Source organism: Tasmannia lanceolata, unplaced genomic scaffold (genome assembly GCF_043159265.1).
Source record: "Tasmannia lanceolata isolate RefF3 unplaced genomic scaffold, GAP_Taslan_0.1 ptg000007l, whole genome shotgun sequence".
Classification (NCBI taxonomy): Eukaryota; Viridiplantae; Streptophyta; class Magnoliopsida; order Canellales; family Winteraceae; genus Tasmannia; species Tasmannia lanceolata.
The window spans coordinates 22,770,961-22,785,529 of record NW_027518684.1 but is presented as its reverse complement, the minus strand read 5'-3'; the positions used below and the strand labels follow the sequence as shown (position 1 = coordinate 22,785,529).

At 37.5% G+C, this 14,569-nt stretch overlaps 1 protein-coding gene across 1 annotated transcript; it reads right to left on the bottom strand.

Annotated features, from left to right (window-relative positions):
- Positions 1 to 1,769: 1,769 nt before the first annotated feature.
- Positions 1,770 to 13,320, bottom strand: LOC143880673 (uncharacterized). Its single transcript, XM_077383645.1, has 4 exons — positions 12,760 to 13,320; positions 11,904 to 12,603; positions 10,788 to 11,672; positions 1,770 to 2,074 (listed from the first exon to the last, which is right to left on the bottom strand). The coding sequence occupies exons 1-4, from the start codon at positions 13,318 to 13,320 to the stop codon at positions 1,770 to 1,772; spliced, it is 2,451 nt and encodes an 816-aa protein (XP_077239760.1).
- Positions 13,321 to 14,569: the final 1,249 nt, after the last annotated feature.

Sequence of the window (14,569 nt, the reverse complement as noted above, 5' to 3'; positions counted from 1 at the left end):
CTTTAAATCTTTTGAAATGAATGAAAATGAGTCTATTTCCAATATGTTTACTCGTTTCACTAACATTGTTAATGAGCTGAGTGCTTTAGGAAAGACTTACACAAATTATGAGTTGGTCCAAAGGCTTCTTCGGTGCTTCCTGGACAATTAGGATCCAATGATCATGACGATCGAACAATCTAAAGATTTGGATACCCTTAGACTTGATGATCTCATGGGAAACCTCATTACCCATGACATGAAGATGAAGAAGAGGGAAGGCAAAAGACAAAGCAAGAAAGAAGAAATGAGGAAGAAAGGAGTGGCCTTTAAGCAAAAGGTTGATAGTGAGGATGATGAGAGTGACCAAGAGTTAAGTCTTAAGGACTTGACTAAAGAAATAGATCTCCTCACCAAAAAAATGAACACGCTTGGGAGATTCAACCACAAAAATAGAAGTGCTAGGAAGAGCAAATCCCCAAGAAGAGAGAATGACAGAAAAAGAAGCGATGAAGATGATGATTTCGTCCAATGCTATGAATGTGGGAAAGCAAGACATATTCGCCCGAAGTGCCCTTTGCTAAAAGATAATGATAGAAGAAAAAGAAAACATAACAAGAAAAAGAAGAGCTTTAGTGCAAATTGGGATGGCTTGAGTGACTCAAGTGAGGATGAGAAGTCCAACTATGTATGTTGCATGGAAAGCGATCCGTCCCAACTCAATGTAAGTCAAATTTTAGATTCTTTTATTGAAAGTGATAGTGAAAAATTATCGAAAAATTATCTAAACTTGTACTTTAAACCCTCGAGAGCCAAAACTTCCAAAAATCAAGACGATCTGATCCTAGATTCGTTAGGAATTATGGAACAAAGCGAACCCTAAGGAATCGAAGGTCAATCCTTGAACATATCTTAAACAAAAATCAAAACCTTCACTTTTATCTTTTCAAGATCACATAATCCTTGTTTTAGGGTTTCAAAAAAAACATAACCCAAAGAAGAACATAGTTCTTACCTTATTCTTCGCTTTCTTCTTCCAAAACTTGTTCTTCTCTTTCTTTCTCACGGATCTTCTCCTAGGGCTGCGAAGATGGTTTAGGGTTTCTTAATCTCTCATAAGATGTATTTATAGTATTCTCTAAAGAAGCCCTAATCTAATTCAAATTCTTAAGGACAAAAATTCCCCTCACTAATAGAGGGGAACGAATTTTAGAGGGAGGGTATTTCGGGTATTTACATTCTACCCTCCTTACAAAAATTGCGTCCTTGAAATTTACTTAACACATACCTGAGTCAAATAGGAACGAATATTTATCTCGCATCTTTTCTTCCAATTCTCAGGTGGCTTCACTTTCTGAGTGATTCTGCCACTAGACTTTGACATATGGTATAGTTCGACGCCTGAGAACTTGGTCTTTACGATCCACAATACAAATTGGCTGCTCTTCGAATGATAGGTCTTCTCTCAATTCCAATGGTGCTAAATCAATGACACGACTAGGATCTGGAATCTACTTCCGCAGCATCGATACATGAAATACGTTATGAACTCCAGACAATGAAGGTGGCAAGGCAAGTCTGTAAGCCACTTTCCCAATCTTTTCGAGTATCTCGTAAGGTCCTACAAATCTTGGACTCAACTTTCCTCTAACTCCAAATCACATCACGCCTTTCGTAGGTGACACTTTTAAGAGCATATTGTCACCAACGTCAAATTTCAACTCTCTTCGTCTATTGATTGCATAACTTTTCTGACGACTTTGCGCTGCACGAAAGCGCTCACAAACTATCTATACGATGTCCACAGCTTGGTGAACTAATTCGGTATTCAAAAACTTCTTCTCACCCACATCGTCCCAACATAGGGGCGATCTACACTTTCTCCCATATAAAGCCTCGAAAGGTGCCATCTTGATGCTCGCTTGATAACTATTGTTATAAGAGAATTTCACTAAAGGAAGATGATTATCCCAAGAGCCTTGAAAATCCATCACACATGCCTGGAGCATATCTTCCAATATCTGAATTGTCCTTTCAGACTGTCCATCCGTCTGAGGGTGAAATGCAGTACTAAACTTAAGCGAAGTTCCCATTGCTGAATGCACACTGTTCCAGAATCTCGATACGAATCGGGTGTCCCTGTCAGACACGATGAAATCCAAGTAGTGACTTGGTTTGGCAACCTAGAGGGGGGGTGAATAGGATGTTTATAAAACCTTTATCTTTTTAAATTCTTTTTCTAAGATTTCACCCAAGACTTATCCCTTGTTTAATTAAGTTTGAAATAGTTGAACTTAAACAATATTACAAATTAATATACGTTCAAAACCATTGTTGATTAACAAACTTAATTAGGTAATTTTAATAGCCTAGTTAGCAAGGTTAAGATATTTAGGTTGATTATCAATGCTAACTACTCACTCAATTCTAAGCACAAATAATCAAATAAGAGAGTGAGAGGGAGTGAGAGAAATACCAATCACACAAGTGACACAAATATTTATAGTGGTTCGGCAAACGGCCTACTCCACTCTTCTCAAGGTCGCACTTGAGGATTTCCACTATTGAGACCTCCACGACGCCCGGCTCCTAGGCTTTTACACTCCAAGGGAATTAAATAAGGATGCCCTTCCACCTTTACAATGACTCTCCTTCTCCGCCGAGTTCTAAGCGGTTCACCCAAGGGAATTAAAAACAACGGATGCCCTTGCCACCGATCGAGTAAAGAAGAAGATAAAAGCTTTGCCTCTATGTAGGCTACAATGCAAGTTGAAGCTCCAAGGATGCTCTCAAGAATAAACAAGTTTAAGCCTAAACCAATCTCAAAAGATTTTCTCAAATCAAGGCACAAAGAGTTTGGTTGGTGAGAGAATTTAACCCAAAAATAGTTCACAAATGGATTTCTAGGGTTTATTAGAGTTGGACAATATTCCTCATGTGTTTTGGACCCTTGAATGGGTATATATAAGGTCCCAACTCCATGTGACCGTTTGGGGGGTAAAACAGTCAAAACTGGGTCAAAAAATCAACTAGCCGTTGCACCCCAACGGCTATATTTTTTTGAAGAAAAACATTTCTCGGAGTTCCGAGCGAAATTCTCGGAGTTCCGAGCAAATTCTCGGAGTTCCGAGAATTCAAACAGAGCCTTTAAGTTTAGAATCTGCACCATTTCTCGGAGCTCCGAGAATCTTCTCGGAGTTCCGAGACTGGATTTCCAGCAAACACTGTTTCATTTGAAAAATTCATATCTCCCTCATTTCATGTCGGATTTCGATGTTCTTATACTCTACGGATATGAGAAAAATGAGAGCTATCTGTTAAAAATATTTTCAAAAATATTTGAAAATGTTTTAAATAAGTTTTGATAGGATTTAGTTGCTGGTCTAGGTTGTTGCTTCGGAACTCTGGTTTGTTCATTCTTGTGTTGAATGCCATATGGGTCCCAACATGTTGGTACACCACCATGGCCATTCACTTATCCATTTAAGTCCTTAAAGAGTGTGTTAGTCTCTTTGAAAAATATATTTTTAGGGGTTTAAACAATGTGCCTTGACAAGAGAATATGCAAGAGAGATAGGAATACATTCTACCCTTTCTATCACTCTCTTGAGCTCTTCTTTTGAGCTGGGATCTTCTATGGTTGAGCTTCCATGCTTGACATCTTCAAGTTGTGGTACAAGCTCCTTGGTCCTTTGCATTAGGTTCTTGATCCTCCACCTTTGGCCTTCATGAACTTCCTTTGTTTGTTCAATGCTTTGAGATGGTTGATGATGAGCTTCTCCTTGGTACTTCCAAGGTGTGATCGGTCCAAGTATGTTCCAAGCTCATTTACCATTGTGTTTGGTTCATCTTCAAGCATAGGCCAACAAGGTGCGTGCTAGTACGATTTGACTTGTGTAGGACCTGTCTAAAGCACAACACTCAAGGCAAATGATCAGTCCATAAACAACTAATCAATTTGCGTTTGTTAATCATCAAAACAAGATGATTGAATGTACCCATGGGGAACCCTTGGGCTTACAATCTCCCCCTTTTTGATGATGACAAACCAAATTGATTAGATAGGTGGGAGGAACCTCTTATGAGGATAAGATAGACAAATTAATCATTACTACTCCCCCTCAACATATGCATGAGTTATATTTAACAAGTTATAATACAAGAATGCATATGGTAATGGATCTAATCAATTATACAAATTCTCCCCCTTTTGGCATTAGCAAAAAGGAAGGATTAAGCATTTAAGCACAATTACATAAAGCATCAAAGATATTCAATAAAAATATGATGCTCCCCCTAACTTCTTATCATGAGTTAGCAATTAAAATCAAAGTATAATCCAAAGTATATATGGCATGATAAGAGACAATCAACATAGGAAATGAATAATCACAAAACAAATCAAGCCTATGTTCGCAAAACAAAGAGACATTTCAATTTTAGCACAAATTTTTAGGGTGTATCTTAGTATATATATATCCAATATAATTCTACCCTATGACCCGTAATATAATAATAGATTAGCAAGTTAAAGCTTATATTTTACTTATCATGAAAGAAAACAAGCAAGTTTAAAGTTTAGCATGATAAGCCCCATTTTCTTTTCTTTTTTTAAATTTAATGATATGCAATTTTTAGCATAATTAGTGGGAAAATGCTTGAATGGATAGTGTAAGCATCTTACAATGATCCATATAAACATAAAGATAGCAATAATTAGCTCCCCCCCTTAGTATTTGTTATTGGCCTTAGATAAACCTAAGATTTAAGGCATGACATGACCTAATAGGCCAAAGATATGACAATGGAATACTTGGCTACCAAAACTTATTCTTGGAATAGATGATATCATATTAGACCATCCAAGATAAGTCAAAAAGCCTAGAAGAATATGTCACTAAGACCTAGGCTATGGGCTTCTTGTCTTAAATTCTAAAACACAAATAAAAGCATAAGACAAGCCCGAACACCCCATATGGAGCAATCATGCTCCAAATGAGTGTACTTACCATATGTGAGGTGATAACCACATTAGGAATCATATGATAAGTAACTAAGGACAAATTTACCTTTAAGCTCCCCTTTTGAAAATGAATCATGCAATGCATGAATCCAAAGGGATGTCCTTGCATAGACTCCAAAGGTTTTTGGATATATTTTCCAAAAGATACAAAGTTAAACTCAACCCTTGGGCTTCAATGACACTTACTCTCCAAGTGTCAGTTTATCATGATAAAATGATAGCCATAGTCTAGCTCATCATGATAAACAAGCATAGCACAAAAGATTTTCAATCTTTGGCTCATGCTCCCCCTCAATGTGATATCATATTTTCAAATTCACGCTTTATTTCCCTAAGTATGTAACATACATAACTAGCTAGGGAGATCACATATAAATGTATACCTATTCATGTTTGAGATGTTGGCACAAGGCCAATTTGTTAGATATTTTAATTAAGGTGAATGTACCGTCTCCCTCTTAGAATCTAAGAAGGCTAAGGGCACCAATTGAGTGACTTTTAAGATTAAGGTTTAACATCTCATACGTGTAGATATTATCAAACAAGGGGTAATAACTATAGAATATATATATACCAATTTGAGTTCAATTCTATAGGACTAAGACATAGTGAGAATGGTCAATAAAAAATAATGTCTTAGAGAGACATCCATGATTCATGAAGGTGAGAGTCTACCTTATGAGAAGATATGATCATCAAGGTTTCCATGGATAATCTACCATGTTTGGACACAAAGGGCATGACACATAATGTGCATGATCCAAACATTACATCTACATCCATAACCACATGTAAAATGAGAAGGCATTAGGCACAAAGTGCATAAGCCCATTGAAAACCAAAAATGTGTGGGAGGCACATCTTCCCATCACAATCTAATGTATACAACCACCTTAGTGAATTTTAATTTTACTCAAGTGAGTAAATGCCCAAATATGATTCTAGATTTCTATGATATTTTCATTTCAAGTCATACATTGAATCTAGATTCATGATTTAACTTTCCTATATAATATATATCATTTTATGAACTTAAGGAAAGATCCAAGGATTTTATAATATATATGTATCAAATGACGCAAACTACCTTGGACACATGTATTCCATTTATGAACTTTCATGACTACTTGAACAAAATACATATAACATATCTATACATATTAAGGTTCATCTTAGTCATGAAATTATCCAATTAAAGCTCTTTAGAAATACACTAATTTTTAACCCATCTATGATTCTTTTTAGATTTGATGAAAATCATTAAGCATGTAATAGAATGGGTTTTGATAGGACAACTAGGTGCAAAGTAATAAACATGTTTGTTCACCTATGGCACAAAAAGATGTCTAAGAAGGGATTTGAAGTGAATTCTTAGACATAGCATCTAATACCTTAGTTTTGCTAGAAATGATATATTAAAACAATTAAATACTCAATTGTCTAGCAAGTGCCATGTTTGTTCAAAATAAAGTTCAAAGAATAGTACTTTGGCATTTTCTCAATTTTTGCTCAAATACTATTTGATTGTCAAAAATAATTTCATTTAAGTTCAAGTTTTAAAACCAATGGGTTTCTTTTCTTTTGGTTTTTTTCTAGAATGATGTGATCAATTAGCCTAACTCCTAGTAACTACCAAAACGGGTTCAAATTTTAAAGATGTACTTGAAGCTTTTAATTTGAACACATGGGCAAGAGATGTTGTTGTACACTCTATAAGGATCAATTTATGGTTTTCACATTAAATGCTCTATTGTGGTTGTCATGTGGATGAATGACATATTTTAAGTGCATGATGATTTTTAAGTATATGTGGGCACTTAAACTCGGAAACTCAACATGATATTCAATTAGGCTCATCATATCAAAGTCTCAAATTAATTACATTCAAGCATATAGACTTTGAGTTTTAAGGTGATATATATAGATATATGTTAAGCAAATATAAGCATATGATATCTATATACACATGTTTTGAAAGTATTTTCAATTTTAGGCACAACATGTATTGATACAAAAAAAATTAAACAAGAACAAGCACATTGTATCAACAAATATATTTTCAAATGATATTCAATTAAAGCACATCCCCTAATCTAAAATAAACACAATATAGATCATGTTAGGGGTTTTGGAACCCAAACCATCTTGGTTCCAAGCAAGTTTGTCGTAGGTGATAAGTCATTTTTAACCCAAACAAACTTACTACTTTTTACAAGTTTAAAAGTACATTTAAACTTGTAATGTCCAAATCTACCACAATAGTCACAAGATGCATAAGAGTAGGTAGATGGACGGGATGAACATGATGAATTACAAGAGTGATCATGATGGTAATTGAATTTTACATTCTCTTGTAACTTATGATTTTCCAACCTTAGTGTTTCATTCTTTATGTTTAAGTCATTGATTTCCGTTTTAAAATTTATTAATTCAAGAGATGAAAGCATTTTGATTTTCTCTTCTTCTTCTTTAAGGAGTTGATTTTCCTCTCTTAGTGAAGCAATGGTATCACTTAGTTCAATAAAATCTTTTTCAAAAATTTCATTTTCTTCACTAAGATGTGCATGATCTATTTCTAGTGACCTAAACTCCTTGTGAATACTAGCTAAATTGTTTTTCAAGTTTGAATTCTTAGCTAGTTGATCTTCAAGTTTCTTATGTAATTCTTGGACATTTTCAACAAGTTCTTCAAGTGTGAATTCGGCATTATCCACGGGGTCTACATTAGATAATCCCATTAAGCACATGTTTTGATTTTGAAGATTTTCAATAGAGTCCAAAACATTTTTAGCATTTTTACAAGAGGATACTTTCTCATAAACGTGTGGTGGTAATGCACAACATGTTGCAATTAGGGCTTTTGTATTTAGTAAAGATAATTTTTTATTATATTCATTTAATCCTTTAGATTTAGCATTTAACATAAATCCATTTTCAATTATCTTTACCATATCTTTATCTAGACCTTTTAAGTATGTCTTCATATGGATCAACCACGATCCATAATCCGAACCATCCAAAATAGGAAGTCTAGATCCCATCTTTTAAGTTGCCAAAAAACTAGATCGCTTAACTCTTAACCGGTTAGGGTCTTAATCAAGAGCCCAAGCTCTGATACCAATTGAAATCCAAGTAGTGACTTGGTTTGGCAACCTAGAGGGGGGGTGAATAGGATGTTTATAAAACCTTTATCTTTTTAAATTCTTTTTCTAAGATTTCACCCAAGACTTATCCCTTGTTTAATTAAGTTTGAAATAGTTGAACTTAAACAATATTACAAATTAATATACGTTCAAAACCATTGTTGATTAACAAACTTAATTAGGTAATTTTAATAGCCTAGTTAGCAAGGTTAAGATATTTAGGTTGATTATCAATGCTAACTACTCACTCAATTCTAAGCACAAATAATCAAATAAGAGAGTGAGAGGGAGTGAGAGAAATACCAATCACACAAGTGACACAAATATTTATAGTGGTTCGGCAAACGGCCTACTCCACTCTTCTCAAGGTCGCACTTGAGGATTTCCACTATTGAGACCTCCACGACGCCCGGCTCATAGGCTTTTACACTCCAAGGGAATTAAATAAGGATGCCCTTCCACCTTTACAATGACTCTCCTTCTCCGCCGAGTTCTAAGCGGTTCACCCAAGGGAATTAAAAACAACGGATGCCCTTGCCACCGATCGAGTAAAGAAGAAGATAAAAGCTTTGCCTCTATGTAGGCTACAATGCAAGTTGAAGCTCCAAGGATGCTCTCAAGAATAAACAAGTTTAAGCCTAAACCAATCTCAAAAGATTTTCTCAAATCAAGGCACAAAGAGTTTGGTTGGTGAGAGAATTTAACCCAAAAATAGTTCACAAATGGATTTCTAGGGTTTATTAGAGTTGGACAATATTCCTCATGTGTTTTGGACCCTTGAATGGGTATATATAAGGTCCCAACTCCATGTGACCGTTTGGGGGGTAAAACAGTCAAAACTGGGTCAAAAAATCAACTAGCCGTTGCACCCCAACGGCTATATTTTTTTGAAGAAAAACATTTCTCGGAGTTCCGAGAAAAATTCTCGGAGTTCCGAGCGAAATTCTCGGAGTTCCGAGCAAATTCTCGGAGTTCCGAGAATTCAAACAGAGCCTTTAAGTTTAGAATCTGGACCATTTCTCGGAGCTCCGAGAATCTTCTCGGAGTTCCGAGATCGGAGCTCCGAGAATAATTCTCGGAGTTCCGAGACTGGATTTCCAGCAAACACTGTTTCATTTGAAAAATTCATATCTCCCTCATTTCATGTCGGATTTCGATGTTCTTATGCTCTACGGATATGAGAAAAATGAGAGCTATCTGTTAAAAATATTTTTAAAAATATTTGAAAATGTTTTAAATAAGTTTTGATAGGATTTAGTTGCTGGTATAGGTTGTTGCTTCGGAACTCTGTTTTGTTCATTCTTGTGTTGAATGCCATATGGGTCCCAACATGTTGGTACACCACCATGGCCATTCACTTATCCATTTAAGTCCTTAAAGAGTGTGTTAGTCTCTTTGAAAAATATATTTTTAGGGGTTTAAACAATGTGCCTTGACAAGAGAATATGCAAGAGAGATAGGAATACATTCTACCCTTTCTATCACTCTCTTGAGCTCTTCTTTTGAGCTGGGATCTTCTATTGTTGAGCTTCCATGCTTGACATCTTCAAGTTGTGGTACAAGCTCCTTGGTCCTTTGCATTAGGTTCTTGATCCTCCACCTTTGGCCTTCATGAACTTCCTTTGTTTGTTCAATGCTTTGAGATGGTTGATGATGAGCTTCTCCTTGGTACTTCCAAGGTGTGATCGGTCCAAGTATGTTCCAAGCTCATTTACCATTGTGTTTGGTTCATCTTCAAGCATAGGCCAACAAGGTGCGTGCTAGTACGATTTGACTTGTGTAGGACCTGTCTAAAGCACAACACTCAAGGCAAATGATCAGTCCATAAACAACTAATCAATTTGCGTTTGTTAATCATCAAAACAAGATGATTGAATGTACCCATGGGGAACCCTTGGGCTTACACACGATGGTCTTGGGCACTCCATGATACTTCACTATTTGATCGACATACAACTTAGCTAGTCCTTCAGGAGTTAAGCCTGTTCTAATAGGTATGAAGTGAGCTGACTTAGTCAATCGATCAACTATCACCCACACGGTATCGTTGCCTGCGGGAGTACAGGGTAATGCTATCACAAAATCCATTGTAATCTCCTCCCACTTCCATTCAGGAATAAGAAGCGGTTGCAATGTTCCTGCGGGTCTCTGATGCTCAACCTTTATCACTTGGCAAGTTAAACATTGCGATACATATTGGACTATTTCTCTCTTCATATTATTCCACCAAAAATTTCCCTTCAAATCTTTATACATCTTTGTGCTTCCAGGGTGCACCGAATAACTCGTATTGTGAGCCTATTTCATAATTTCTCTTTTTAATTCTGTATTATCTGGAACACAAAGACGATTGCCGAATCTCAAAGTACCATCCTGATGAACACGAAACTCTGATTCCTTTCCCTCATCCAACTTCTTTCTGATCTTGCACAACTCATCTTCAAATTCCTGAGCGATTCTTTTTCTTTCTTGTAATGTAGGCTAAAGCTGTAGTGCTACAATCTGAGCTCCAACACTTGGTACATAAATCTCAATTTCTGCTCTTCGCAGATCTTTCAAAATATTCCTTTGTGTTGTAATCAAAGATGCCAAATTAACTGATGACTTCCGACTGAGTGCATCGGCTACCACATTGGCTTTACCAGGGTGATAGCTTATAGTCAGGTCGTAGTCTTTTACGAGTTCCAACCAACGCCTTTGCCTCATATTCAGTTCTTTTTGCGTGAAAATATATTTCAGACTTTTATGATCATTGAATATCTCACATGACTCCCCATACAAATAATGTCTCCAGATTTTTAATGCAAATATCACAGCTGCTAATTCAAAATCATGTGTCGGGTAATTCTCTTTATATGGTCTCAACTGACGGGAGGCATAAGCTATGACCTTTCCGTTCTGCATCGATACACATCCGAGTCCCTTATTTGAAGCATCACTGTAAATGATAAATCCTACTCCATTAACAGGCAGAGTTAGGATAGGAGCTGAAACAAGTCGACGCTTCAAATCGAGAAAACTCTTCTCATATTCTTCTGACCAAACAAATCTGATCCCTTTCCGGGTCAAGCGGGTTAGAGGTACCTCTATGTGCGAAAAATCCTCCACAAATCTACGGTAGTAGCCCGCTAAACCCAAGAAACTCTGAACTTCAGCCACACTGTTCGGTCTATTCCAATCTACCATTGCTTCTATCTTCTTTGGGTCTACAGAAACTCCTTCCTTGGATATCACATGTCTAAGGAAAGATATCGAATTTAACCAAAACTCACACTTCTTAAACTTTGCAAAAAGTTTCTCCTTCCTCAAGGTTTCTAATACAATTCTTAAATGATTCTCATGATCCTCACGATTACTGGAATGTACTAATATGTCGTCATTGAAGACTACCATAAACTGGTCTAAGAATGGTCGACACACTCGGTTCATAAGGTCCATGAAGGCTGCTGGGGCATTAGTTAAGCCGAATGGCATAACCAAAAACTCATAGTGCCCATAGCGGGTACAGAAAGCTGTCTTGGGCACATCTTCAAGTTTGATTCGCAACTGATGGTATACTGATCGGAGATCGATCTTTGAGAATACACATGCCGCTTGCAACTGATCGAACAGATCATCTATCCGGGGTAGAGGGTATTTATTCTTTATCGTCACTTTGTTTAATCCCCGGTAGTCTATGCAAAGACGCATGCTACCATCCTCCTTTTTCACAAACAATACTGGTGCTCCCCTTGGTGAAACACTGGGTCGCACAAAACCTTTTTCTAAAAGTTCTTCTAACTGCTCCTTCAACTCCCTCATTTCCACAGGAGCCATCCAGTACGGGGCCTTTGAAATAGGTGTCGTACTTGGTGCCAAATCCACGGTAAATTCCACCTCTCTGTCTGGGGGTAGACCCGGAAGGTCTTCAGGAAAAACATCTACAAATTCATTGACCACAGGGATGTCTTCAACTTTTACATCATTACTTTCAACTTCCACTACAGATGCTAGAAAGGCTTCACAGCCTTGTCTAAGCAACCGACACGCCTGCATGGCAGATAGAATTACAGGGGTAGAGAGAGCTCCGCTCCCTTCAAAACAGAATCTTTCCTCTCCAGGGATTTCAAAGTTCACTATTTTCTTATTGCAGTCCACAAGGGCATGATGGGCTGATAGACAATCCATACCCAGAATCACATCAAAATCATAGAGGTCTAAGAGTATCATGTTTGCCACTAACTCCCTATCACAAATCCTGATAGGACACATCTTGCTAACGCTATTGGCTACAAGATCACGTCCTACTAGTTTACTGACACACAAATCATGGTTCATAGGCATAACAGATAATGAATGCAACATAGCATACGATGAAGAAACAAACGAATGACTAGCTCCAGAGTCAAATAACACATAAGCATACAAAGAGGCAACAGGTAGGGTACCTGAAACCACGGTACCTGCAGTCTGAGCATCCTGGTGAGTAAGAGCATGTAAGCGACCAGGAATGCGGAGTCAATCAGTCCTCGACTGTGCTACAGGAAATGCTGGAGCTGTACGATTCTAGATGGTCCGAGACTGAATCAATTTGGTCTGAGATGGAGTTCTCTGAAATGATTGAGAGTCGCCCACCATCATAGGGCACTCCGTAATCTTGTGGCCTATCTCGCCACACTTAAAGCATGCACCTAATGTCCACCTACATGTTTCAGTAGGGTGGTTCTTCCCACATCGTTCGCATCTGATTGCTAAGGTTTTACTGGGTTCTGACTTTATCTGATGGTTATCTTGATTTTTCTTATTTCCAAAATTTATCGACCTGCCACTGGATTCCTGAAATGACTGATGCTTCCCTGATGGCTGGTATGGGGCTAATCCCTTGGAGGTTTGTCCTCCTCTAAAATCATTGTCTCTACCTCTCTTCTTTTGATTTGCTTGGGTGAGCTCTCGATCTTCAGCATGAACTGCCTCGAGCTTCTTAGCTCGATCCACTAACTCAGTATAGGTCTCTGGGGCATTAGAGCCAGCAATGCCTTTTCGAATATACATGGCCAACCCATGTTCAAACTTGTTCCTCTTAGCATTTTCATCGGGTACCATCGTCGGGACATGCCGAGCAAGTCTATCGAATTCTGCTTCATATTCATCAACGGTCATATTTCCTTGCGCCAACTTAGAGAAATCCCTTTGCATTCAGTATAAGGTACTCCTCGGAAAGTACTTGGTAAGGAATTCGGTACTGCACATAGCCCAAGTAAAATGGCCCTGTGGTGCTCATACTTATGCCTGATCCCCTTCCACCAATGGAGAGCTCCCCCTTCTAGTATGTGCGTTGCGAAAGTGACCTTTTCCTCATTTTGGTTGCATCAATTTGCCGTAAAGGCCTTTTCTGCATTTTCTAACCACGATTCAGCGTCATCCGCCGAAGTGGATTCCTTGAAGGATTTCGGTGCCAATCTCATAAATTCTGATATGCCATTCATCTGATGTTGTTCCCCTGCCCCCTGAGGCTGTTGCTAACATTGGTTTGCCATCCCAATAAAGGCTCTCATAAATTTTCTCATTTCATTCCGTTCTTGTTCAATGTCATTTTGAGGGGCCACAGGTGGGGAAATTTGAGGATTCACATTCTGGTCCAAATTCACATACTAAGCTTGATTCACATTTTGTTCTTGATTCTCATTTTGAACTTGATCACCTAAATTCTGAGGTTCTAGATTAATGGGCTCGTCATGCGCTTCATTCTGATTCCCTCCAACAATATCATTTATGGATCGAGTGTGATCCCTACGAGCTCCTCATCTTGCCATTCTACAATTTTATATAATACTCAATCAGTCATTTATTACATGTTTTACAATTCATAAATTTCTACACTATATATAAAAGTACCCCTTGGAGCTTTTATTTATCACTTGTGTTTCTTATGATTCTTGCCCAATTACAAACTCACATGCTTCCCAAGTGTCCCCAGGTGCATTTAAATTTATAATTAGGCCCTGGTCGCGCTATTGACTTATGTGTTCCCAGGCGTCCCTGGAACACACAAATCTATCAAGCGCTTCCTAATTTGCTCCTTGCCTAAATTCCCAAATCTCACAATCAAAATCCTTGGTTCAAATATTCTACCTATGACCTAAAGCCTAGGCTTTGATACCACTTTTCTGTCATGCCCCCAAACCATACACATACATACATACATAATCAATACACAAAGCTTAGGGGTAAGATAGCGTCGTACACCTGCAAAGCAAGCTTCACAAGCAAACAAGGCTAGCAAAGCAAATATCAAAACCATCTGCAATAATCCAAATAACCTAAATAACCAAATTTAAATGTCTTACATCCGTCCAATAATCAAATATCAATTCTTTTCCAAATCTCTCATCTAACCTAAAATCCCACAAAATTAAAGTACGAAATCAAATAACATAATCTCAAA